General features: G+C 42.8%; 1 protein-coding gene across 2 annotated transcripts; it reads right to left on the reverse strand.

The window, feature by feature from the left end:
• Positions 1–269: 269 nt before the first annotated feature.
• On the reverse strand, positions 270–26,816 carry CNTRL (centriolin). Of its 2 annotated transcripts, none has more exons than XM_079324207.1 (43): positions 26,594–26,816; positions 25,287–25,542; positions 24,878–25,011; positions 24,264–24,394; positions 22,810–22,951; positions 22,196–22,382; positions 21,912–22,105; positions 20,806–20,853; positions 20,159–20,278; positions 19,435–19,660; positions 18,933–19,042; positions 18,240–18,434; positions 15,911–16,064; positions 15,270–15,490; positions 14,498–14,674; positions 14,049–14,183; positions 13,812–13,957; positions 13,235–13,415; positions 12,591–12,770; positions 12,176–12,355; positions 11,561–11,677; positions 11,125–11,269; positions 10,527–10,666; positions 9,879–10,053; positions 9,315–9,625; positions 8,937–9,145; positions 8,585–8,777; positions 8,148–8,278; positions 7,870–8,010; positions 7,635–7,761; positions 7,300–7,464; positions 6,430–6,589; positions 6,204–6,319; positions 5,527–5,744; positions 4,986–5,143; positions 4,656–4,729; positions 4,106–4,294; positions 3,536–3,761; positions 3,154–3,359; positions 2,004–2,270; positions 1,865–1,927; positions 1,334–1,537; positions 270–1,058 (listed from the first exon to the last, which is right to left on the reverse strand). In XM_079324207.1, the coding sequence occupies exons 2-43, from the start codon at positions 25,498–25,500 to the stop codon at positions 999–1,001; spliced, it is 6,870 nt and encodes a 2,289-aa protein (XP_079180333.1). In that variant the 5' UTR covers positions 25,501–25,542; positions 26,594–26,816; the 3' UTR covers positions 270–998. The 2 variants fall into 2 exon arrangements, with proteins under 2 accessions (XP_079180333.1, XP_079180332.1); XM_079324206.1 differs by having other exon boundaries at positions 26,604–26,726.
• Positions 26,817–27,339: the final 523 nt, after the last annotated feature.

Raw genomic sequence — 27,339 nt, forward strand, 5'->3', positions numbered from 1 at the left:
GAAGGATTTACAAAGTGCCTTTTCCCCTAAGGAGGGAGTGAGTTGATTGTACTTGGTTAAGAAGCCATTGTCTGGATCCACCTGCTTCAGACAAGTGATGCAGCCAAGCCTCAGCAGAGGAAGAGGGACAAGGACAGAAATGCCAAAGTTGGACACGTTCCTGCAAGGAGCAGCCCCAGCACTCAGGGCATTGTCACTGTCCAGGGCTGTGCCAGTATCAGTGTCCTGGAGAGCAGCTTTGAGAAAAACAATCCACAACCACCCCCAGATAAAAAGCATCAATCACAAAAGTTTATTTTAAGGAAGTATCCAAAATAATTGTATTTAAACCTATGTGCATTTGGCAACAGATCAGGCCTTGTAACAAGGTTTCTTTAAAGTGGAAACTGGCCACCAGCTGAGCACTTAAATAGGAAGTTGGTTTGGACATGTTTAAATACACATTTAAAATTATTTTTTTTTAAACAAACCAACTTATATATGTAAACCTGTTGTCCATTGTACAAAACCTTCACAGTCCAGGCCTTGCAGCAGCTGTTTGTGAGTGGTGGCAAAGGCCTTTTCAGACAAGGCTCACCCAGTGAGGTAGCAGAACTCTTCAGAGGTGGCACCTGAGCACCCCTTCCAAGCTGTGGATGTGCTTTGGGCTTTGCTTTTGAAGTGAAGCCACTTTTCAAGTAACATTTGTACCTTAAACCATTACAAAAGAACACTTTTGTACCAGGCTGGGGTGGAACCAACTGTCCCAGAGGTTCAGCCATGGGGCTGAACAGCTGAACCAGGAAAGTTTCTGAAAGATCAGGGAGGGCAACAATTTCTGCAGCAGTAACTCCATGTCCCAGGAGAGCTCCCAGCCAGACTCTGCACAACACAAACACAAAGCAGAAGGGACACCAGCCTGAGAATGCTGTCACTGGGAAGGGACAGTGTGGTCTGTGAAGCCACTCGTGTTCCTGGGAGGTTGGAACTGGCCTGAAACCACATCTCACCTCTGGCCTTCACCGAGAGCTGGAACGCAGCACTGGGGATCCCAGGGCACTTCTGGGGCTGCTGGGGACCTGCAAAAACCCCAAACCACTGTGAGGAAAGCTGGGAACCTTCAAAAACCCCAAACCACTGTGAGGAAAGCTGGGAACCTTCAAAAACCCCAAATCACTGTGAGGAAAGCTCAGCCTTTCCAAAGCCATCAGCTGCTGCCAGAGCAGGGGTGGGCTGTGATCAGCACCTTCAGAAACCCCTGCCCAGCCTCGGGGAGAGGCTCTAACAACTCCCAGCGCGAGAAGAACCATTGAAACCCCCCAGAAGAGAATTCTGCTCTGCAGCAGAACATTACCTGAGCTTTTGTTCCACTCAGTGCAGTGTGGAGAGAGCCCAGGCTGGGGCTGCTGGGCAGGAAGAAGGGGTCTGCAGCAGGGCTGCTGACCAGGTGAGCCAGCAGCTGGAGCTGGCGCTGCAGGCTGTGCAGGCTGCCCGCCGTCTGCCGCTTCCCCCGCAGCAGCACCTGCGCCTGCTTGGCCAGGCAGCAGCGCAGCTGGGCCTGCAACACACACTGCTTACACACTGCAACACTGTAAAGGCAGTCCAGGGGCAGTGGGTTTAAGAGTTAAACAAATTCTATTTGGAGGGCATGGTCTAACTGAGACTGGACTCTGCCACAGGATGACATAAATGAGAGAATCTTGATGGAATATTCAAGCACCCATTTAACTGCCAATTAAAATTATTCATCTTCCTACAGCCAGGTGTTTACTGTTCCCACCCAAAGCTCCTCTCCCTGGTTAGTACAGAGTGGATCTGCCTGAGCTGGAGGATCCCCACTCCCCCAGGGCCCAAGGGCTGTGAGGGGCACGGGTGTGAGGGGCACCTTGAGCCGGTCCTCGTGCTGCTGCAGCCTCTCCCGGAGCGCCTCTCCCCTCCACTGCTCATCCTTTGGGGAAAAAAGCACATTCAGCCAGAGGGACCAACACAGCTCCAGGAGCAGCTACTTGTGCAAAGCATTTTACCAGTAAGGAGACTCCAGAAATATTGAACTTTTCTTCCAAGGAGAGGAGCTGTCTGTCAGCAGCAGTGAAGGACGCAGTCTCTGAGTTATCACACTCACTCTGCACACTCCTCTTTCCTTCAAATGATGCTTCCAAATCTTCCAGAGGGTCTGGAGATGAGCATGAAGATTTAAACTCGGTCCTAATTTCATTTTCAACCTCCAGGTTAAGCAAGGTTGCTGCACTCTCCATTTCCTTTTGTCTCTCTTCCAGGTCTCGGGTTTTAACCTGCAGCACAGAAAAATTGGGTTACAAACACCAGTCCTGAGGGCTGTTCCTGTGTAACTGAACAAGGACATGGAGCACTGCAGCCAGAAATCCCAAACCCTCTGCCCTGGTTCCAATGGGGAAAGCCCCTCAGATGGGAACAGGCAGCTCCAGACACCAGGAGTTGTTAACCTAAAACTGCCACACTCTGACCTTGCAGGGCCTTCCCAAATGCTTGGCAACTGCCAACAACATTCTTCTCTGATTTTAAAGGGCTTCAAAACAGGCTTTAGTGAAGGACTAGAAGGAGTCAGACAAGGTGAATCACTTTTTAATTTAAAGTGAGTATTTAAAGTAGAAAAAGCTGGCCCAAGCTGGCACTGGCAAGTTGTTAAATGCCTGCTGAGCTCTGAACATTGCTAACATTTAGTGGTTTGCATAAATTACAACTCTGGGTGTGTGATACTGCAGCAGGAAGATTCCAGACCAACACAAAATGAGCTTGTCTGAAGGCAGGAACCCTCAGCCCCCTGGCTGTGGCACCCAGCTGTACCTGGCTGTGGCCCAGGCCCCCCTGAGGCAGTGACTGTGGGTGCTGAGCTCAGCCATGGCCCTGGCACTCTGCAAGCTGCCACCTCCCTGCCCCTGCTCCTGGGAAAGGGCAGGGAGATGCCTTTGACTGGCAGCATCCAGCACAGAACATGAGCTAAGAGAACCCACAGCTCCTCCAAGGCAGACCCAGGAGTGACTCAGGTGCTGTGCAGCACAGGGAATGCCTCAGGTTGGCTGCCTCAGGTCTGGTCAGGAACTTGTTGCATTACTTTGCTCCTCCAATATCAACAGTGATGTTCCATCACTGGAACAACCCCAACCCCAAAACTTCCTCCACTCAGTGAGGACTTACTTGCAGTTTGCTTTCAAGCTCCATCCTTTGCATTTTCTGTGCTTCTCTCAGACTCAAGATTTGTTTTTCTGCTTCTCTCCTCTCTGACACTATCTGACCTTGAAGCTGCTTTAGCTCACACTTGGACAGCTCCAGTTCTTTCTGAAGACACTGTATTTCTCTGTCTTTTTGTTGTAACTGTAATTCTTTTTCTGAGAGCTGATGTTCTGTAATGAACATTTTAAAAAAATCCTGATTAGCAAAAGCTTATCTTGGCCCACTTCATACACAGCAGATATTTTCCAAACACCAAGAAGCCAAGCAAGATGAACAAAAATATTTGTTGTGCCATTATGCTCAGCCCCCAGAGATAGTGGCAGTTCATTTGTGCAATGACTCTTACTGCTTTTCCTGATGGTTTCCTCAAGAGCTGCACACTGGGACTCCTCCTTTTCCAGCTTCCCAAGGTTCTCTTCTGCCAGCTTTACTTTAGCTGTTGCCTGCTCCAGTTTCTTGTGTTGATCTGCTAGTTCCTTTTCCAATAGGATTTTCTGATCCTTCATTTTAGCTGCACATTCTTCCAGTTTTTTCCCTTCACATTCTGAGTTTTGCTTGAGGTGATGAAGAACCTGCCAGAAACCCCCACTCTGAGCTTGAACCAGCACCCACTCAGGAAGAACAAAAACCATCACTAAGGGACATTAGAGAAGTAAAACCAGCATCAACTGGAAAGAACTGCAGCCTAACAGCCCCTACTGACAAACAATGTTTGTCAATTTTTCTCTCCTTTTCAGAACAGCTCCCTCAGTTTTTCTTTTGGGTAACTCTGCAGAAACTCCTCACCCAACCCAAGCTAATTTGACCAAACCAAATCAGTGCTTTTGTGATTATTTGTAAACTCACACCTCAAACTTTTTGGCCTGAATTATTTTTAAGGTCAGGAGGAAGTGAGGCAAGTCAGGGGGCTCGTTACCACTTCCTGTGTGGCGAGTTCTGTTTCCTTCTCTTCAATCTTTTTCTGGAGCTGCTGCAGTTGGTTCTCCCTCTTCTTGTGCCTCTCCCTGCATTCCTTCCTTTTCCTGGAATACCCTTGGATCTCTTCCTTCAGGGCTGCCTGCTCTCTCAGCAGCTCCTCCTGCTGCCTGGAGTTGTTTTTCAAATCCTGCAGTGGAAAACAAAAGCACGTGGCAGGAGGAGCTGGGAAGAGGAACCAGCCCCAAAGTTTGGGTTTGAGAGAGCAGAGCTGCTCACTGGCACACTCAGGGTTCCTCCCACTCAAACCAGCCACAGAGGGAGTTAACACAGAAGGAGCCACCAGATAAAAAGCCAGAAGGTGCTGCTTGCTTGGTTGTTTTTAATTTAGCTTCTTCCTAAGCAGCAATAATCCCACTCCACACTCAGCAAGAAGGAGGCAATAAAGCAACCCCTGTCCTCAGCTCTGATGTTGAGCTGTGCCCACATGAATGGGTTGGGTCACTCCCAGAGTGACCATAAGGACATTTTAGTGTTCCACTAAAACCAACCTGTTCCACAAGGTGAAGCTGCTGCCTCGAGTCATTCAGCTCTCCTTTCAGTGCTTCCAGTTCTTCCTTTTTCCCTGGAAAAGGATTTGGTGCCAAGACATTATCAATCAGCAGTTTGAAATACCAATACACAGAAATTCTCTCTTTTCATGAGCAGAGTGAATAACACAAACACAGTTTAGGAAATTTCCATCTTTTCAGCATGTTAAATTTGTTCTGCCTATGGACATCTGAGCATGCCAAATGTTTAATATCACACATCTCACTAAGTGTGTCTTTTAACAGAATTTCTCTTAAAATAACTGCTTAAACCCAAAAATTGATCTTTACCTTGAAGGTCCTCCTGGACAGCAACAATTTCTGCATTCAGTGATTTCTTCTGCTTGGTCAGTAGCTCCACCTCCTGCTGCAGGTTCTTAACATCCAATTCCACTTTTTCCATATTGGACAGGGCAGTTTTGCTGCTGTCTTCAGCAGCAGTTAAGTCTCTGTAAAATGTGAATCATCTTCTTGGTTAGCTGGAAATCCTTGGTGAGGACTTTAAAAATGTCAGTAAAACCCTCTGAGCCCAAGGGGATGGCAGGAGCAGTCAGAGCAAGACAAATGTCCTGTTCCAAGATGCAACACTTCCCTTTTTGTAACATTCCTCATGGCACTGCCAGGATATCACAAATGCTGCTGATTCATCAGCTCCATTACTGAATATTTTTTAAATCTGCTGTAGAGAGGCTTAAAGCAAAATCTCCACAGAACATAAGAAAATGCTTGTTCTGTATCATTGGACATCTCAGAGTTAGAGCTGTCATTTTAATTGCAACAAACACACACACACTCACTTCTGATCTCTGCAGGACAAAAGACATTCCCCCACCTTTTGGTTTGTGACAACCTCTTCTCCAAACTCCTGGAGTCCTCTTCCAGCTGCTCCTTCTCCCTGCTCAGAGCCTGGATGTTGTTTTGCAGAGCTCTCAGGTGAGAGCCCAGCTGCTCATTCTCCTCCCTGTCCTTCCTGAGGAGCTGCTCCTGCCAATCCACCTCCCCTTGCTGACACTGAAATAATCTCTGAATATCCTCCAGTTTTAACTTCTCCTAGGAAAAACAGGCAAGGTGAGAACCACATTTTTATGGTGCAGAAGCAGAGCAAGTATTGACATCCTTAGAGTGATTGGAGTTCATTTAATAGAGGAAGGTGACAATAGAATGTTCCAAGAGACCTTTTCAATGCTAGAGATCATCCAGCTGAGTTAAATTCCCTTCCAGACTCATGGTTTGGAAGTGAGGACAGGACCCAGATCAAAAGACTCTGGAAGCTCCTAAAAACCAGCATCCATCATTCTACAGCCACAGAAGAGCTTCTGTGCTCCTTCTCTCACATACACCAAAAAATCCCATTATTTTAAAGGGCCTAAGCAGACTTAAGACTTTTCTGTGATAAACTGAAATCAGATTAGAAACTGATTGATTTAAAAGCATCAGGACTCTGTTACCCAAGGCTTAAGGGAACCACAGATCTCCCAGTTTCTGCCTCAGCCACAGAGCATTTCTTACCTCTAGAACAGCCACCTGGGTCTTCTCCAGCTCAGTGACCTTCTGCTCATGTTGGAGTTTCAAACCTTCCAGCTCATTCTTCTCAAGCTCCAGCATTTCCAGCACATGTTTCAGTTCTAGTGAGGTGAAAAAGAGCAGTTATTGGGTGAGGATGAGGAGAACTAAAGAGCTCTGTGTGTTCCTTCCTAAACCACACAAAACCCACTAAATAAATCCTGGGCCATACCCATCTTATGCTTGGAGATTTGCCCAAGTATTCCTTGAAGATTTTCCTCTTCATTTCTAATATCCTTCTTTAGGAGTGAAAGCTGTGCTCTCCTCTCATTCAGCTGGACATCCAGTTCATTCCTCTCAACATTGAGCTCTTCCAGAAGCACTTTTATTTCCTGTGAGAATGTATCAGTGTTACAAGGAATACCATTCATTGCAATTTTAAATGATTTTTTTTTAAACTGAAGTTCTAAATATTTATGAAACTATTTTACAGTCTGTCATCAGTAGTCTGGTTTAACAAACAAAACCCCCAGAATATTTAAGTTAAGGTCTTGTTTGTTGATAATTTAGAATAATAACTCTACAAAGATTTTGATCTCCAAATCTTACCAAAACATTGTCATTCAAATGAATAATATGCCTTAAAACAAAACCAGACAAGAAGCCCTCACAAAAGAAAATAAACCACAAAATATAATTATCCCTGTCACTTGGTTTTGATTTTAGCAGGGAAGTACAGAATCCTCTCTGTGCAAATGGAGATGGGGACAGACTGGGACAGCTGTGCTGTGTTTTACACACACTGATCACACTGATTTCCTTCAGCAGCTGCTCCTCAGCAACAGGAAGTCATTCACAGACTTATATTTAATGTAATTTATCTCCTCAGGGACCAATTCTATAAGAATTACTGGAACTGGGAAGTTCTTTGTGCATCTGGACCAAGCTTTTAGTTACACAAAACCATAAAATTCCATGTTCTATTTCTCAGTGGGTTTGGGGAGGGCACAAAGAGCAAAACTGATTTTGTGGAAACCTGGGATGTTTGTAATACTTCAAGTCTCTTGCTATAAGGATTTGAAAACTCTTCTGGGAAACTTACCCTTATCTGGCAAAGTTTTTCATGTGCTTCAGTCTCTCCATCTCGAAGAGCTTCTTTGAGGTCACCTTCCCTTTGGGAAATGCACTCCTGAAGGACATGGAGCTCCTCTGTTCTCTGAGCCACCTGCTGCTCCAGGAATATGAGTTCTTGCTGCTGAGCAGAAATCTACAGTGGAGAAGTTTAACAGAAGAATCAGTGCAAGCTTTTGTTTTTGTAGCTAAACATGAAAAAAAACCCGCATGAAAAAGAACATCCGAGAGATCTGGGACCATAATTATGAGATAAAGTAAATTCCAACAAAATGGACAGCCCAGGCTTAGTAGGCCAAGCCTCACCTGCTCTTTCAGTGTTTCCAGTTCAGTTTTCTTGCCCTGAACAAGGTTTTCTGCTTCTCTGATGATCTGGAGATGCTGGCCCTCGTTACCTTCTGCAAGCCGAATATCTCCTTGGAGCTTCTGGAGACTGAGGATAAAAACAGGAGTCAGAAGAAATGAGAATATCTCAGGAGTGACTCACTGGAGGAGGACATGTTTAACTTAATACAGTTCATGGTAAATTAAAAGTCCTCACCTTTCAGTGAGCATTTCTATCTTCTGGTTTAATGACTGCAACTCAGAGTTTCTTGCAGCCACCATTTTGTTGAGTTCCTTCAAAATACCTTCTTGTTCCCTCTTCAGCTGTTCCAAACCCCTCGTGTCTGTCTGTAACAACCTAGAAGAGCATTTATCCCATTCCAGATTAACATTTTAACAGCTCTCCCTCTCCAAAAGCAGCATCTTGATACTGGGAAGGACCCAGTCCTTGTCCTCACCCCATGTAACACAAACCCACAAGAGCACTCAGGGTACCTGAGCTGCTGAGCTGCTTTCACAATTTTGGTGGCTGTTTCCTGAGCCCTCTGCTCCAGCTCTTCTGCCTCCATTTCAGTGCAGGACAAATGATGTTTGGCACGATTGTACTTCTGCAGAGTCTCTTTAGTCTAAAGCAAAAATTGAAGATTGAGACAATACATTCCACCTCATGCTGCATTTGCTGTTTAAAGCTGAGCTCCTGGCTTGAATATTCCACCTCAGCCTTCTCCCTCTTTCTACCATGAACAACTTTCTCCCCTCTCTTTTCCAGAGCAGAAAACCTTCCTCCTCTTCAACAAGGACAAGCCAGTTTATTTCCCAATTTATTTTCACACAGAAGCATTTTAAGAGGCTCCAGGTTACCCATGTGAAAATAAACTAGACAAACAAAACAACTCAAATCCTCCAGCCCTCAGGGCTCTGCCTTCCCTCACCTTGCCCCGGGTGCTCTCCAGCTCCACCTGAGCCTCTGTGAGGAGCCTGTCAGCCTCCCTGAGCTCAGCCCTGCGTTTCAGGAGAGTCATCTCTGCACACTCAATCTCCTCTGCAACATCTTCCTGCTGCTGCAGGGACTTCTCCAGCTGCAGCTCTGCAAGGAAGCTCTCGGTGTAGCCTTCAATGAAGTCTCTGAAAGGCCAGGATGAAAAAAGATGGAATTAAAATACAAAGATGCCAAAGATCTGGGAGCCTCCTGAAGCTCTAGAAGAGTAAATGAGTCAGGAAGGTGATTTAGCTGGAGAAGGTTTAGGTTTTGGCACATTTCAGAGCACTCCCTGCTGGCCCCACCTGCGTGTGCTCCGTCCCTGAGCCGCCCGGCGCAGCTCTGCCACTTCACTCTGCAGCTCTTCCCTCTCCTGCTCCAGCTCTTCAACATTTCCAAGCAATCTCTCCACCTCCTTTTTGTATTTCTCCTCAGCTGCCTCTGAGCATTTCTCTTTGTATTTCTGAGACTTTAAATAGCACACAGTGTCTTCCAGCCTTGAGACTTCACTCTTCTGCATGCAGGGGACAGAATGAGACAATCAGGATCTGTTTTCCAGCTGAGGAGCAGCTGCAGATGGCAAAGGCTGTAACCAGACCCAGGCCCTTCCTAGCAGGGAGCTTTCCCTAACCCATCAGTCAGCTCCCAAGGGTCCCAGCTGCAGCTGCAGCTCTGGTTCTTACCAGATCCTGGTGCCCAGGCACGTTGCAGTGGAGCACTCCCAGGGGAATGAGGGGCACTGTGAAGTTTGGAGGCAGAGGCCCATAAACCACCTGGGATCCCAGAGGAGGGGGGCCATGGATGATGGATCCAGGAGCAATTGGAGCTCCAGTGGCTGCTGCAGGAGGAGGGCCATAAACCCCCACACCCTGAGGTGCAGGGACCCCATCTGGAAGGGCTGTGTAAATAACTGTGCCTGGGGGTGGGACAAAGGGAGAGGCTCCAGGGACAGGAGAGCCTGCATTTCCTTCACCATCTTCTTTTGTTCTTCTGTCTTTAAAAGAGAAAAAAAACAAACATGTTGTTTTAAATATTTTTTCTTCAGTGGAGATAGTCTTCAAATGTACATTGTAAATTTTATTTAATTTACAAAAATGTAACAACTGTTGCTTAAACAAAGTTATTCAGCAGTAATAAATATTTATATTCACTCATGCTCATCAAACAAAAAAAAAAACTCTCTGTGAACCCTAAGCAAGCCCATCTTTAATCTGCTCCTAAACATTGTGAGACTGCCACTGACTTACCTTTGCCAGAATTTGCTTTGTACAACCTGTTTTTGACAGGTGAATAAACCCAACATCCTTGGCTGGGCAAGTCCTCCCTCCCACAGGGAGCATCCCCTCTCCTGGCTGGGGATGTGCCAGAGCACCCCAAACACACTCCAGAGTCCTTGGTGCTCTGGGAAGCAGGAGTTGAAGCCTAAAGAAAAAAAATTCAGCATGTGTTAATCTAGAAATGACAAATCCTGGCAAATAAAGGAGTTGTAGATATTCTAATGATTTTTCAGAACAGGCTACACATACTCTGCTGTCTCACAGTTCTAAGCATGCTTTAAAAGCACTAACTGCATTTTAAGAATATTGATTTTAAATTCAGACAAATATTAATTTGAAAGAAAAGTGTCTGTAATATTTTAAACCTGACCTAAATGGATTTTCAGTACTGCCCACTGCACAGTTATCTCCCAGTGTTTGTACCCTGGGCTTCTATCAGCACAATAAAGGGCTTTACCAGGGAACATTTGGGTGTGTTTTATTTCAGTATTTCTCCTACAGGCCAGCCAATATGTGTTCTTCAATTTCTCCCAAACCTACTAAATTTATAAAGCACTTTCTCCCATCAAAGGGCTTCCCACAAGGAAAACAATCCACAAGAGGATTTTTATTGCTGACCTGTGATGATGGCAGGTGGTGCCAGTATCCCCCTCTTTTCAGGGGCTCTGCTGGGCTGGTGCTGTGATCATTCTGCTGTGAGAGCACATTTCTGAGAGCTGCAATTTCATCCTGTAAGGCCTCCATTTCATCTTTGTTACCTGGGAATCAAGCACAGTTTTAGAGTCATCTAAGGCAAATAGTTAAATAGATACTGCATTCAACTTTTCCCTCAATGTTATGCAGTTAACCTGGAACTATATTAAAAAAAATTAATTGCTGAGGGAAACAAGGAAACAGTTTTCTGTAATGACAGACATACACAGGAGGTTTGGTGGTTTAAGACTGTGGAAATTCAAGTTCAGATCCAGGTAACTGCTGCTCATTTTCCTTCCACAGAGCTCTGACAATGTCCTAGAGCAGTTGAAATGGAATGCTCAGCACAAGCAGCTGTAAAAACTGCAAACTAATGAACATTGACACTTATCCTGTATTAACCTGTACAGAAGGATATTCTCTACACTGTTCTCCAGATTCTCAGTTCAAACAGTGACAAATGGGGAATAACAATCTTCTGTCCCTGCCTATCTGCAAGAAGTGGAGAGAAAAGAGGAATTACCTGTCCCAATATTTTCCAACAGCCATTTCAAACGGTCAATCTCTGCTCTTTGCTGTTCCATGGCTTCACTTAATTTATTCATTTCCAACTCCTGAGTGCTTGAGGCAGCAGCTTTCTCACCAGCTTTCTCCATTTCCTGCAGAACCTATTTGAAATAGAAGCTTAAATCACAAAAAGCTCCCACCCAATGCCACAAAGAAGTTCTTCCCATCCCCTCATATGAGAGATGTCTGAGTGAACAGGTGATGGTTCTCCTTAAAACTCAGCTGCCCCAGGCACTGAGATCTCAGTTTGTTCTTGGGCAGGTGTCAGCAAAGGGAAGAACACTGTGATTTGGGAAAACCTGAGGGGAAAAGGGCAGGGCAAGAACCTCTAAACATGACATTTCCAGAAACTCACTGCTATTTTATCATAAAACACAGAGCAAACAACCTACTTGCTGCTCCTTCTCCTTCAGGAGTTGTTGTAGCAATTCTATTTCTGCTTCTGCTTTGGCAAGAGCCTGGGAAGCACGAGCTGCCTCAGCACAGAACTCTTGGGCTTCCTCAAGCTCCTGAAATTGAGATTTCCATTTGAGCTGTAGTTTGCAGGAACATTTCTCAGATTTGAGATGTGCCATTGTAAAAGCCAACCATGAAGAAGCATCTGACTGTTCTGGAATTTTAGATACATGTAAAATACTGTTTCTCCTTTAACTTAACAGTACTGCTACAGAGGAGATGTTATTATGTAGTCAAAAGTGCTTCCACTTTGAAAAATTTCCAGTCCTTTCTTTTGTTTTTCTGTCTTACAGAGCAATGTATTATCTATTGTTTGCCCTTCAGTTAATAAGGGATTAATGATCTTCCCCCTCCCTTTCCTCCCCCAGCAGGAGCCTGTCCATCCCCACATTTCCTCTCTCATTTACTGCATCTCCAACTCTGCCCAGAGCAAGAGCTCCTGTGCAGCTCAGAACAATAAGAAAGCTCTGAAGTTCATTTGAAGGACACCAGCACTGCTCCCACTGCAATGCCATTAACAAGCAATTAATTAATTCCCCGTGCTGATTTACCTCAGCTCTCTCCTGGTTAATCCTGAGCACAGTCCCCTCCAGAGCCCTGAGCTGGTTTGCAGCCATGGAGAGCTCAGTGGCTGCCAGCTGGTCTGAGGTGATCACTGCTCTCTGCAGCTCCTTCAGCTCCTTATCCAGACTCAGCACCTGCATCTGGGCCCTGGCATCTTCTATTTTTTTCTGAAAGCAGGAAAACAGAATTTTAAAATGTATTTTCATCTTTCTCCCCATCCTGTTTTGCATTATTTAGGAAAAAAAAACCCTAAAGCAGTGACAAGCAGTAAAATTTAAGGAAAAGAAAAGTTATATTTAACATTTGTGTTCTTACATCTTAGAAAGCAAAAACTCACAAGTTTTTGTTTCTTCTTTCCTGAGCAATCAAACAGTTCATGGACCTGCCCTCACCCATTCTTACCCTTTTCTCTAAATTCTCCAGCTGAGCAAGAATAGCCTCTTTTTCTTCATCTGCCTCCTGGAGCTGCTGATCAGCCAGGCCCTGAATCTCTTCCAGGCTCTTTATTTTTTCATGTAAATGTTGAATTTCATTCTCTAACTGATGGACCTTGTTCTTATTTTGCCTGTTTTCAGCTTTAACCTGTAAGTAAAATATGTTAGAATAAGTAACCAGAATTTTTTCCAATCAAATGCCAAACTGAATTAATTAAATTTCTGGGAAATGCAGTTACCAGCATACTTTGCATCAAAACAGAAAGGAAAGGTAACTACTATGCCACTGTAATTGTAATATTTTAAGAGTGTCTCAGTAATTTTCATAGAGAAATGTATAATGATCTTTCAAGAAGATTCAGAGCTGTATTTTCTAGTGGTCATTAAAGTCTTGGCTGCCTCTGAGACAGATCATTGACTAAATTCTAATTCACCAAATAATCAGGTAAAAATCAAGAAGACTATTAAAGAAAAATCAAATCAGACTCCACTGTTACACAAAGGACAGAGCACAGCAAATGTTCAAGTGAAATTTGATCCTTCAGCTGCAGGTTACATTTTTGAGACTAAGTTGAAATTGTCTCAGTCTTGTTTTTGTTGTTTGATACATGCCTGTCTGTATTTCTCCTGTATTTGTTCCAGTTTCTCCTGCTGGGAAACAATTTCTTCCTGCAATTGTCTCTGTCCAGCCCATGCTTTCTCTTTTTCCTTCTGTGCATCAGCAAGGATGTCATTGAATTCTTTCTGCAGACTTGCAAGGTTTTTCCCTAAAATATCAGCTGAATTTGGACAACTGAAAGAGAAACAATTCTGGTTCCAAGACAGAAGACAGTGATTTGAAATTATGATCCCAGATACAGAAATGATGAATGACAAATAGTGCAAGTTTGATTCTTGCTGTGTAACTCACTCAGGTTAGGTTGGAAAATCCCTCTGAGCTCAAACCCAACCATTCCCCCAGGACTGCCAAGGCCACCACTAACCCATGTCCCCAAGTGCCACATCTAAATATTTTTTAAATCACTCCAGTGCTGGTGACTCCATCACTGCTCTGATGATGGAGAGACTTTCAGTGAGGAAAATTTCCCAGATATCCAAACTGAACCTTCCCTGGCACAACTTGGGGCCATTTCCTCCTGTCCTGGCCCTTTTCACAATCTCCCACTGTTTGTACTTTTATTTAACTCACTTCATCTCTCCAGCTCCTGTCTTCAGCTTTTGTCTGAGCTCATTCATACAAGCCATGACATCCTCAGGATGAATTAAGTTACCAACTGCATGGTTTAGGTGATTCTGGAGATCTTTAAGCTGTTGTTTTAGAAAATTATTGTCTCCCTAAAAATAGACAAAAGAAATCCACACAAATGTAAGCAAACAAATCCACAAATGATAAAAGCTAGGATTTTTAATATACTAAATACTTCACCTGCAATTGCTTGAACTGTAAGAGCAGCTTGTAATTTTGCTGTTCCTTCTCTTCTGCCAGTTGTGCTTTGGTCTGAGCATTCTCTAACATTTGTCTTTCCTTTTCAAGTTCATCCTGCAGGGCTGACAATTCCATCTACAAAACCACAAAACCCCCAGATGAATATCCCCACTCCCAACCCCAACCTGTCACCCAAACACACAACAGATGTAATTCCTAAAACAGTAACAATATGACAGCACCTAAAAAAGATCCAACAAAACAATCCTAAGCAAACCATCTGGACCTTGCCTCAAAGCAAAGCTCTCAATCCCAGCAAGCTGACACTTTGGGACACACCTAAACCAGCAGTTGTTTGTGATTTAATATTGGAGATGTTAAATCATCATTGGAGATGAGGTGTCCTGGGGTCACTAACACCTCTGGCAGCACTAAAGCTCTGCTCTTACCTGGCTATTTTGTTTCAGTCTTTCAAATTCTTCTTTTTGCTGCTTGGCTTCAGCATCTCTCACTCTTAACTGAGCTTCCAGCTCAGTCTTGTAGGTGCTGACCTTCCCCTGAGCATCTTGAAGGGACTCATTTATCTCTCTCTGTTCCTGGAGAGAACTCTCCAGCATTGCAATTTCCTGGAATTTAATATCCATTTTAGAAGGATGTACATGGGAGAGCCAAAATTTAAGAGCACATTGCCTCCCTTCCCTTTAACTCAGGAACTCCTTAGAACTTGAGGGTGGGTGGCACTTCTACCTGCAAGGTCAGGTCAGTGGTGTCACTGACTGCCCAAAATCTACACTCAGGGTAGAAAGCTGGAGCTGGAAGTGAAACAGAATTGTGCCAGGAGTTCAGGTTTCCCAGACAGCTCTGTGTTGGTGCCAGGACAGATCCAGGCTGCTGCCACAGCCCTGTTCAGTGTCAGAGGTTGCACTGATGCCACTCCTCACTTTGCCACCTGCCAATCCATTTGCAGTGATGTCTGCAAGGTGAAACCTGCATTTCTGAGCCATCTCCCACAAGGCACAGATTTGCTGCATGTCTCTTGCAACTGGTTTTAAAGGCCAGATTCTATTCCTGAGGTGTGTGGGCACATCTCATCATGTTACCACAACAGAAATTATTTTGTCCAAGGAATTGTGCTTCCCTAGTCCCAGTCTGATCACCAGTTTACTTTTTCAACTTTATTCTTAGATATCTGAACTTGGGAAAAGAGGTATTAAGCCTTACTTTTCTCATATTTTCTGCATCCATAGCAACCACTTCCAGGTTGTTTTTTTCCTCCTCCAGACCTGCCAATCTTCCCAGCAAAGATTCTTTTTCCTTCTGCAACTTCTTACACTCCTCACTGGTCTGTTCTGCCTGGTGCTTCACACTTTGCAGGTATTCCTGCAAGCCAATGATAATACTTTCCAAATCCCTTTTCAGTGCTTCATTTGTTGCTATTTGACCTGCAGGAATGCAAAATGAATTCAAGGTAATTAAGAAGCCACATTTATTTATCCAACAAACCAAACTGCCTTCCTTCATCATTTCAAATGATTGCCATTGGAGTAAGTAAAAACAAGTACCTAGAACTCAAGCAGAAAAATATTGTTTTTAAGGTTAGGATTCCCAATATTACTGTGTTAACCTGGCCACTGGAAGAGTTAAAAGGAATTGCAGCTCTTTGTGCATTCCTGCCCCCCTTTCCCAAGCAGGTAGAAGTGAGGTGAGCACACACAGTTTCCTTTTACACCAGTTCAGAATAGTTTTCTAACACTTTTATACCCATTCTGCATTTCATTTGAGCACAACCAAAACAATCCTCAATTCAATTGTCATGTCACCCTTAGTAGAAGAAATACTTTAAGACAAAAAGTGGAGTTTACCATCAGTGAGCTGCTGCTCCAAATCCTTGATTTCCTCAGTTTCCTTTGCAATCCTGGAGAGCATCTGATCCAGGCGAGTCTCCAGCTGCTGGCAGTGTTTGTTCATTATATCAAGGTGCTGCTCTTTACTTGCTTTCTGAGCTTTCATGTGAGCCTGTCAAGTAACAGAAAGGTAAAGCAGGGCATCAACACAGATTTAAAAAAAAAATCAAATTGGGATTTTGTCTCAGTTCTGCAGTGCCTCACTATCAGCAAGAAAAGCCACAAGCTCAGCACATTGTTGTGCTTTGGGGTTTGTCACTTGTTGTTATTTTCCCTCAGTCCTGCCCCACAAAGGACCCCAGATAAGCAGCAATCTGTGAGTGCCAGCATTGTCTGCAGGCTCCCCTCTGCCCAGGCTGAATAAAGCCTGCATTTATAAATTAGTACTCATGGCTACTATCTTTCTTCCTGCCTTTGCATTTTGTTCTAGCACTTCCTCTCTCAGTCAAGAACAAACATGATTTCTCCCAGAACCTTTAATCCTGTCATCCTGCATTGCCCTCCCAGCAGATGATGCTTTAGAACATGGCAGGTCAGCACTTGAAGGAAAATACTTTGAACAAACAGCAAGTCAGGCCAACTTCACAGTTACTAAGTAAATATTCCTAAGTAAATCTTATTTTATTATAAGATTTCTGGGAGATACACCACACAGCTCACACAGATTTTGGCAAGGACTTCATGCATTCAGTATGAATTAACTGATTGTTCCAGCTGTTTACAAAAACTTGATTATCAAGAATAAAATGTTATTTCTTTACCAGTGTGATATTGCTCAGAAACACCCCAAAAGCCAGAAACTTGGGAAAATATAGAATTATAGTATCATTATTAACTGCATGTTTTTCTTACTACTCATAAAAAAATAAATCGAGCTAGCAGTAAAAAATTTAAATATGAGTTCTCAGAAAAAAAGAACCCTTACAAAGTTGATTCCATAACACAAGTAAATGGGTAAAACCAAAGCTTTTTGTTTTTTTAACGGATTAAACTGAAAGTCAACTTAAACACCCCTATCAGCACGGCTCAACCTGTCACCTTGCTAAACACAAACTGCCCTGCAGCTTTCAAAAGCGACATTTCAACAAGTAAAACCCGAGCCGCTGCCACTGAGCCATCTTGCTGCAGCTGCTGAACGGCACCGAAATGCAGTTTCAAAAAGAAACAAAAAGCCACAAGTCCCCGACCACTTACAGCTTTGCCTTTGTCTTTTCTTCTTGAGACAGCACTTGCAGAACGCCCCACCCCTGAGCGGGAATTCATTGGAATAAAGCACCGGGAGCTTCAGCAGGGGCAGCAACGGAGCGGAGCCTCCATGGGGTCGGTCCGGGCCGGGGGCCGGAGCTGCCGGGCTGGCTCTGCTCCCGTTCCCGGCCCCGTTCCCGTTCCGGTGCCGTTCCCAGCCCCGTTCCCAGCCCCGTTCCCGGCCGTTGGGAACTTCCTGTGTTGTGATTCGAAGCGAGGGGCGGCCCCGGGAAGGGCCGGGCTCGGTCCCGCTGCTGCCCCGGGAGCGTTCCAGGAACGCTCTCAGCCCTTCTGCCACCCAACAGCCAACAGAGGAAATCGAGTTTAAAAATACAAAAGGAGCTCTTAAAAAAAAAATTTGTGTTTGCACCTTTGTTTTGCCTGAAAACGAGCAAAGCATAAAAATGCTTTCATTTCTCACTTAAGAGCATCCAGCGAGCTTCAAAAACTTAATTTAGAGAAACAAGCTTTTAAAAAACACTATTAAAGGTAATTCAGTTTCATTTTAATTGAGTTTCTGTAAGTGTTTGCTGTACCTGAACACAGCTAGTAACTCAGAACATCATCCCTGATGATCACAGTTAGGTGGGAGCTCGAGCTCTCCCTGGGAGATGTGAGCTCTGAGACCTTGCTGGCTGTGACAGGACAGGAGGTGACAGCACAGAAAGGCCATCAGTCCCCACCAGCCAGGCTGGAAAAGCACTGCCAGACACAGAAATTTAAAACCTCTAAGGCCAGAAAGATGTACAAAGGATTTCTTACTCAGAAATTGTCTGCAAGGCTCTGCCCAGTGTGTGCAAAACAAAGGTTTAGTTTTAATGTGCTCTACAGCACCTGCTGGGAAAATGAGTTGTTCAAGTGTTTTACCAAAGCTGGTTGGTTTGGTGGGATTTTTTAACTTTCAAATTATAAGTTAATGACTTTGATAAACAGCAAAGGAATGTATAACTCATGAAACAGGCACAAGTGAATGGTCACCTGTTAAAACTGCCTTTAGTCCATTGCACAATATATAAAAACTTCAGATCCTTGTTTTACTTACATGCCTTGGATCCTCAGGATTTACAGAACCAAGAGAACTCTGCAAATCTTCAAGCTCTTTCTGATTTTTCCCTATTTCTCTTTTCTGTTTCTCTATTTGTTTTTCCAGTTCTAAGGTCTCCTTTCGAAGCTCCTGCAGGATTTGTAACTTTTCACTCAATTGCTGTTCAATTGCTTCCCTGCTGGCCTGGGAGATCTGGAGACAGCATTAGGAGGTTGAGTAGTTGGAAATACACAGCTAATCCAGAATATATTTAACACTTAAATAAAGAAGATCCCATCATTGATTTTCAGGTAAGTTTAAAAATTAAAAATAGCAATAACTCATGACAGTTCAAGAAGTGGAAGATGCTTTTTCAGTTGGGTGCTGATAAAATGAATTCTTGCTGCCAATTCTGTAGCCACATTACTTATCAGCTGCACAACTCAACCTACACAGCAGATTCTTCCAAAGGGTTCTGGGGAAAGCAATAAATCAGCAGCAACACATGGAACAGATGCCATTAACTACACCACAGCCCTAACAGCTGATTTATGAACAAGCTCCCTAAAACCTGAAAGATTTTTCTGATGCTTGACACATGGATTTATGTCTGTACAGTGGCCTCTGTATAAGAATGGGGAGAAAAAGTTGTATTTTCTTGCATCAACACTGCTTCAAACACCTTGCCTTGCTATTCATGGAACAACTCACTTTTTTCTGAGCCAGAGCATCCTCCAGTTGTTGCAGCTCCCCTGTTACTTTCAGCACTTGTTGCTCTGCATCTCCAATTTCACTTTGCAGTTCTTCTAATCTTCTTTGTGCTGCAGACAAAAGAAACCCAACACAAACCCCACAATCCCACAAAATACATTATAATATTGTGTTTGATACACAGCAGTGCATGAACACATTAATCAGCACAGCATTAACAGTGATAATCACAGCTATTACACATTTAAATCCATGCATCAAATGTGAAACCTCCCTAGAACTGTGGTTTCAATAACATCCTGAGTAATGCTCTCATCCTGACTTACATTAAAGTAACAGCAGTAAGAAACTGGAGAAACTGTAGCAGTTTTGACACAAAAATGCATCAAGCCCAGTGTTTAACAATCAGCACTTCCATTCTTATGTCAAGCATGTAACCACTAGAATAAATCACATTGATACACATGTTTTTCTCTTTATTTGATAAAAAATAAGGTTTTACCTGAATTAATATTTTCCTCCTTATCCTGCAGTATTTTATCTAGACTTTGGAGATGTGATTCCAGCTGGGGTTTCCTACAGGAGTCATCTTCCTCCTGCTGCATTTTCCCAACCTGCAGCTGCTGAGCTGTGTCAGGGATGTAACATTCCCTTATAAACATATTTCTTTTGTACCTGGCCTTGCCAATGTAGGGGCTTTCACCAGGTACATTATCAAGTTCAACCTCCTGAAATGGTAAAAAGCAGAGTCTTTATCTCAGAACTATGGCTGCAGGCAACTCCTAACATAGATTTAGTTCTCTTATCAAGCATAAAAAGGAAAACCAATTTGAAATTAGAAGAAAAAGAAGGGAACAGATCATACTTAACATTTTTTGCCTTGAACATTGTTATTTTATAATGGAATTAAAATGAAACAAACCCAACTGGGGTGTGACCAGCTTGTTGCAGTTGTCTGAAAGAACTTGAATTTACTTAGATTATATTTAGTCCATTACATTTTTGCACTTAAGTTTTTACTCAGACATAACTTAACTGTAGCAAATTATTACTGATCTTTACTTATGGATTTTATGTTGGCACCTCCACATTTTTGTTTGCAGATATGACAGAGGTTGGGCCTTTAATAAACTAGCATCTATTAGATGATAGAAAACTAATAAAGTTTTTATTTTCCAAGTTGAAAAATCAAGCAATAAAAAGATCCATGATTTTAAAATTATTACCTCTGAGGGAAAATAATTTAAGGGCTCAAATTTTGCATCAATCTTGTAAAAGGCCAGCTCCTGCTCCAGCTCATACTGCTTCTGGCAAGCCCGGGTGAGCTCCACTGTCTTCTGCTTGAGCTGAGAAACCACAAAACCCAGTGAGTGTCAGGCACTGGAATCCTCCCAGCTCTGCCACACTCAGTGCAGCTCCACAGAGAGCAGGGCACAGCCCTTGGGTGGGAACAAAGCTCACAGCACACTTTGGGATCAGAGTATCACACAGGGCAATTTGACAGTGGTGACTAAGAGGAGACAAAAGCCTCACAATTAATAGAACACAAGTGATCACATGAAAGGCCTGTTCAGTTTGTGTACATCAGAGTCATAAGTTTATTTTTAAACCTAATTTAGGATCAAACAGTAATTTGGGTATGATTCTTTAGCAAAATCTAGGTCAAAATCACAAATATATTTAGTGCTATAAGTGAGCATGAGGACTACTAACACTCATGGTCTGTAAAAAACCAAAATATCTCAATTGTCAAGAGTACAAAGTCTACATGTTTTATTTTAGCTTAACCATGTGCTAGATTGGTTTTGAGGTTATTGTTAAGTAAAGGTCCATCATGTGATTTCTTTTTAAATCAGCTTTTCACACTGAATACCTGAGGGAGAACATGCAGCACAATTCCAATAGAGAGTGGAAAGCAGAACTAATGGAGGAAAAGAAATAGAACAGGAAAGGCTTAAAGAAAGATTTCAAAACCTGATAAATATCATGCAAAAATTAACTGTGTTTCAGAGAAAAGGGATAAAAATAAATATGAAGAAAATTGTATTCCAAATCACAGTGAATATAAAGTTTCACTGGGACACCTCATAATAATATTGCTACTTCAGGGAACGTGCAAATACATCCTAGAAATAAAACCAACCATGCAACCCAGGGGCACAGTGGGGCTACCTTGAGTGAGGAACAAAGGCTCTGCAGGAAGGGGACTGTGACAAACCCAGACACCAGCTAAAGGGAGACAGAAGTGAGCCAAGTCCATCATTCAAAGGAGAAGAGTGGGTTCAAGCTGCAAAGTATTTGCTGCTAAATCTCATAATACTGCAAACTTCATTTTAGCAGCAGCTTGCTAATTAGTGTGAGTGTGTTCAGAGAAACAGCTGTACAAGTACCAGGTATGAGTCTGAAGGATAAAGTTTTAGAGGACAAATCTAATAGGATAAAATCCATATATTAAGTTCCCATCAGGTCATTCACTACCCAACACTCCCAAGTCTCTGCTTGCATTTTACAGCTAGCAATGAAAGAGACTCAAACATAAGACTTTAGGATGATGTGAATAAAATACAATACAGTGGTTGGCATTATCCAAAATAAAGGGCCATTACTGACATACAGCCTGTGTGCACATCTTGTTTTTATAAAAGTAGCAATCTTCTCCCTTACTGCAGCAGCACTTTAAGTCTGACCAGTACAAATATTCAGAACATCAGCAGCTTAACCTTTCATCAATTGACAAAATTTTAAACAGAAATACATAAATAATGACTAGAAATAAAGAAGTTACTATAAATCACAAGAGTGATTCTGAGTGCTGCCTCCAAATACTTACTTTTTCCACAGAAAGAATATTGAAGGTCAATAATCAGTCTATAAACAGCTGGAAGTCTCCTAGTTTTAAAATTAAATATTCAACCACTTGAACTCTCACACTGACAACCCTGTGTCCAAAGATTTCCTTAGTGCCAGGGATTATCTTACCAGCTCATTTTTGGTGCCCAGGTCCCTCTGCAGCTCCTCAAAGCTCTGTTTCTGTTGCAAAGCTTTTTCCTTCAGTGACCTGTTGAGCTCATCTTGTTGCTGAAGTTGCTCAAGCACTTTGGATTGACTAAGTTTCACATTCTCCATCTCCTTTCTTGTGTTTTCCAACTCTCTTTCTAATCTTTCTATCTCTTCTGAACAACAAAAATCAGAGAAACATTCCAATTGAAAAATCTTCTAAACTTAAATTTGTGTCATTCACTTGAGATTTAACAGATTATTACCCAAATTAAACCTCTCCAGAGCTTCCTGCCTGTCATGGTTTGTCACTGGCTGTCCATCCAGGTTTTCCAGTGCCCTCAGGTGAAATATGGTGTACAAGCAGAAGTGAGGCAGACTTGCAACTGGGTTTTCAGCAAGGAACAGAGAGGTCAGATCTTGCAGAGGCTTTAGTTTAGCTATATCATGGAGCTAAATCAAAGAGAAACAAAACAATGATTAGACACCCTTCTGAGAAGAATTAAACCCCCAGGGTTGAATTTCTGATTATGTAGAATGCTCTATGATAGGTCTGTAATAAAATATTTATTTTAACCTTTATGCTAAAGAATAATCTCAAAAAACCTACCAAAATACACAGCATTATGACCAAAGTCATAAATTATTAAAATCTGATTCTTAACATCAGATTATTTCCTCTATTAAAAATTTACACTTCAAAGAGTATAAATGCAATCAAGCTTTACCTTGAAAATTTCAAGATACCAAGACCTGTGGATGTTTAACCTCCCAAAAATTTATGCTTTCCCAAACAACATAATGTAGGTTTGTATCTTCAGTACCTGCACAACAGGAATTTCTGATAAATAACTGCCTGTTTCTAACTATGACCACTTACTGAGGCCACTTGATTCTGTTTCAGATTCAGGCTGCGCAGGGATCTCAGTTTCTTCCCTACCCACACAGGAATGTGCTCAATCTCATTCCCTGCCAGGTTCAGCTTCTGTAGGTTCTGCAAATGCTCTATGCCTTCAATTTTGCTGAAAAAGAGAAGAAAAATTGAATTTGTCATGAACCACAGCAAATTTAAAGTGAAGCTGAAGCATTAGGGATGAGCTACAACAAAATCTGTCACAATTAATTAACCAAGAGATCAGCAAAGCTGTTATTTACTGCCATGGACAATTCAAATGAAATTACACCAGCTTATTTCCAAGTACTAAATTCAAACAAACAATCACAGCACAATTTTCTGTCATTGTCATAAACTCATTACTTTTGCATGTCTTCATTTCAATTTTAACATTATTTTAATGTGTGCCAACTCCATTTCAATTGTCAAAATTTGCTCTTTCTCTCCTGAGAACGTAATGGGACAAAGATGAATCAAAATAAACTTGTTTTGTAGAGTTTTTTCTCCCCATAAAATGGAAGGATCAGCTGTAAATTGACAGCATGAAGAGCTCCACTTTTATTGTTTTCATTAAAACTTTTGAGGAAACCATGCTAGGTGACAGTTTACTTGAGCATTTTTTTATGAGTATGTGTGAGCTTTAATTAAACCATGACTATTATAACAAAATCCAGCAGGTTGTGCTCCTGTGACTGTGCTATTTTTTTGGTATATATGAGCTGTACATAAAGTGTGAAAACAGAGCAGGAGCTAAAAGCTACTCTGTCCTTTTCAATTCCTGTTGAGAGAGGAAGTTGTGTGAATGCCATGGTGTAGAAACTCTGGGGTTTTACTCACTTCCCATTGTAAATGTCTCTACTGAAATGGAAGCTTCTCTGCTGCAAAGGCAGTTTATAATAGTTAAGATCATAATTCATTGATAGAAAAATTAAAAGCTATTAAGAGTTTTGCTACTGTATGAACTATTACCCTTTAATACTTTTAAACAAGTCACCAAGTTCTCAAAAGAGTTCAGAAGCAATTTAGGGAGTTTATGGCCTGCCTGATCAAGCCCATTCAGCTTCTTTTCCTAAAATAAAAAAAAAACTATTATATCACCTGTAATAATAAACAGTCAAAGTTTAATTAATTTTTAATGCACTTAATTGGTTTATTACCCACTCTTTGTTGTGGTATCTGGAAACTTGAACTTCTGGCTTGGTTTCCAAGGCAAACAAATTAAACCCCAGCCATGACACACTGACAGCACTTCCCAGAACCATTTATACTTCCAACACCTCAGAGCTTGTGCATTTTAAAAAGACCTCAAAGCCTCTTAGTATTGAGATACAATTGGGAAACTCATCTCAAGTGTTGACTGCTGTGAGAGAACTCAAACAGGAAAGGAAAATCAGCTTTATGACCCTGGGCTCTCCAAGCCCTGGGGTGTTTCCTCTCACCTGATTCTGTTGCCAGACAAGTTGAGCTCACGCAGCTTCAGCAGTTTGTCCAACTTCTCCATTTTCTCTATCTGGTTGTTACTAAGGTTTAGCACCTCTAGTTTAGAGCACTTTTCCAGATTTTCTATGTACTAGAGAAGAGAAAAATCCCTTAATATAGGATTTGGGGTTTTTTAAAGAGAAAAGAAGCTTTCTATTAATTAAAAATACCAAGTATTCTAATATTTTATTAATCACAGTTCATTGTGGTATTCTAAAACCCCACTTTAGGTACAGTTCTCTACAGTGTTGGAAAGCTGGATTTTAAATCTACAGTATACTCATCTACATTAAAAAAAACACTAAAAAATACCCCAAATCAACCAAAACCAGCACAATCCAAAACCTAAAAAATTACATTTGCTAATCTGTTTTAAACATCATTCTAATGAATCAATTCTTTTCCTTTTGCTCAAGTCTCCATTGCCTTTTTTTTAACCAGAAGCTGGTTTCAGAACTATGCTAACAGAATTAGACTGTGCTGTTTACACCCACTTAAAAATCAGCCTGTATTAAACAATAAATTGTAATTATTTTAAACTTAGTTTAATTTCTAGTTATTTCCAATAACTTACCTTAAATTTCTTGTCTCCATCCTTTGGGGAAGAAAGATTCAGTGAGCTTATACATGCCAGACTTTGCTGTTTTGACAGACGTTTTATGAGGGGCTCAGTTATGTACTTAACCCCTGGGCTGAAACCATTTTCACCTGAAATCAAACAGAAATGGTTTTTGTATTTGTTGTTTTCTTTAAACTGAATACTGGAAAAACATTAAAAATTATCCCTCCAGAAGTATTTACAGGATGGAGTAGAAATCTCATTATTCTCCCCAGCTTTCATTATTCCCATTTCTACATTTGTATAAAAAAAAATAAAATATTAAAGCAATTTTTTCCAGCTTCTTTCCAACAGATCATCTAATTGGCTTTTAATGCCTGTGGTATGTACCTGGATACCACCTGTATTATTTACTATACAATACCTTTCTGAAATTTAAAAGCAGCTCCAACACTTTCTGCTGGAATATCCAGTTGTTGGAGCCTCTGCTCCATGCTTTGGGGAGCAGCTGGAGGTGTCTGCTGGCCAAGATGTGGAGATGTGGCACCTGAACTGACAGGTGGCATTGGCTCAGGTATCTGGGGTGCTGATGCCTGTGGTTTTCTGCCTGTAGCTTTCCTTACAGAGCCTTTCTTCATTGCCAGAGATGTTGGGTATCACATGGCAATAACCTGGAAGAACTGAAACAATTATCAGTCTGTGTAAAAAGCTAAATCTTAAAGGCTTGCACGACAACAAAGGTGCTCCAGGAGCTGCCAAAAACCACATCTCCAGTGGGTGCCAGCTTCCAGTTTTCCTGGCATTGGGAAGAATTTTACCTTTATACTCCCACCCTTGTACAGCACAGCCCCAGGCACTGATTGAGCAGCTTTGTGTTTGCAGCTCCTCTTCCTCCTGCCCTGCAGGCTGTGGTTTGCACAAAGTCTGCCAGCTCTGGAGATGCTCTCAGCTCAGGCTAACACAGCTGACAGGGACACAGGCAGAGGATTGGATTCCAATTATTCCCAAAGCTTGAAATCACCCACTCTGCAGTAAGAATGCAAGCAGAAGAAGGTAACTGAGAAAAAAAAAATAATATGAGTCTAGCATTGGCATTCCCAGAGTTTTCCTTTGTGAAAACAAATTGTCCTGTGACTGCCTGGGAAATTTCAAAGAATGTTAACAGAAACCTTCCCCAGGGATAAGTGCAGGAAAAGTCATGGACTCCATGTGACAAAACCCTCACAGCAACCATCTCCAAGGGACAGAGCTTTACTAACACCTCCACCCACTGAACCAGGAGCACATTTTATGCCATTATTTAAGATAGAAAAGTCCTCTGTTGAGGGAACTTGGAGCTTTGTGAGTGATGACATTATGCCTCAAGAATACGTTCTTCATTGAGATAATTTTTTTTTTTTCTCTCCGAAACTGGAAAGGGAATAAGGATAAGAGAAAAGGAGCAAGAATAAGCACTGTTTCCCACCCATTACTTGGAAACACAATTCATACAGGATCAGGACACTGCGACTGAAAGGCGCAGGACAGAGAGATGCTGGCGCGCTAACGAAAAGCCACATTGGGGCGTTCCTTCACGTTTCAGGGAGCGCAGCTCGCGGTTTTAACGCTGCTTCCTGAGGACAGGCTGTGGTTTGGCAGGGGCTAAGCGGGGATCGTGTGCCCCCAGTCCCTCATCCCCTCCCGGTCACCGGCCCCGCCGCGGCCGCCCCCTCAGGCCTCCGCTTTGATTACCTGCGTTGACATGGTAACGCCGCCTCACCGCTCGCCGCCGGGCACGGGCGGGCAGGGCGGCCTCGGAGCGCTCCTGAATAATGGCACCGGTTCTCAACGCACCTCTGCGCCGCCTCCTTCCCCTCAGCGAGCGAGCGATCACCACCCGCTGCGCCGAGCCCCGGGCGCTGCGGCTCCTTTAAGGGCGCTCCCTGAGGGGCTGCCCCGCCGCCATTTTGTCCGGTCGGGGCTGAGGGGCGGGGCTCGCGCCTGGCCACGCCCTTCTCGTTTCCCGCCGCTGAGGCCCCGCCCCCCGCTCGCCATTTGCCGCCGCTCCCCTCAGGGCGATCCTCGGGCGTTTGTGGTAAAAAGAGCCCAAATCACTCTATGGATAATAAAACCCTGAGGGATTTGAGTTTATTTAAAACCCGAGTCGCTGTGTGAACAATATAACTTGCTCTGCTGATAGCTGTTTATTCCTTATTTGTACTCTGTGTATGTATCACATTAGCATCGCACTGCGAAATTGCGTATAAATGAGTTTATTGGAAATACACAGTTTATTTCCAATTATAAACTCGGTGTCCGCTCTAAATCACAGTCATTTCACAGAGGCGTGTAAGTAAATGTCTTTTTCACACTTAGTTCAGCATCTGTGTAACTAAATGTGAAATTCAGGGTTGAAAAACCAGTATCTGTGTGTCTGAAAAATATTGGGAAAGGGCACAATTCGATTTTTAAAACCTTATTTCAGAGGCCTGTTAGGC

This window comes from Erithacus rubecula (assembly GCF_903797595.1).
Source record: "Erithacus rubecula genome assembly, chromosome: 21".
NCBI classification, from domain to species: Eukaryota; Metazoa; Chordata; class Aves; order Passeriformes; family Muscicapidae; genus Erithacus; species Erithacus rubecula.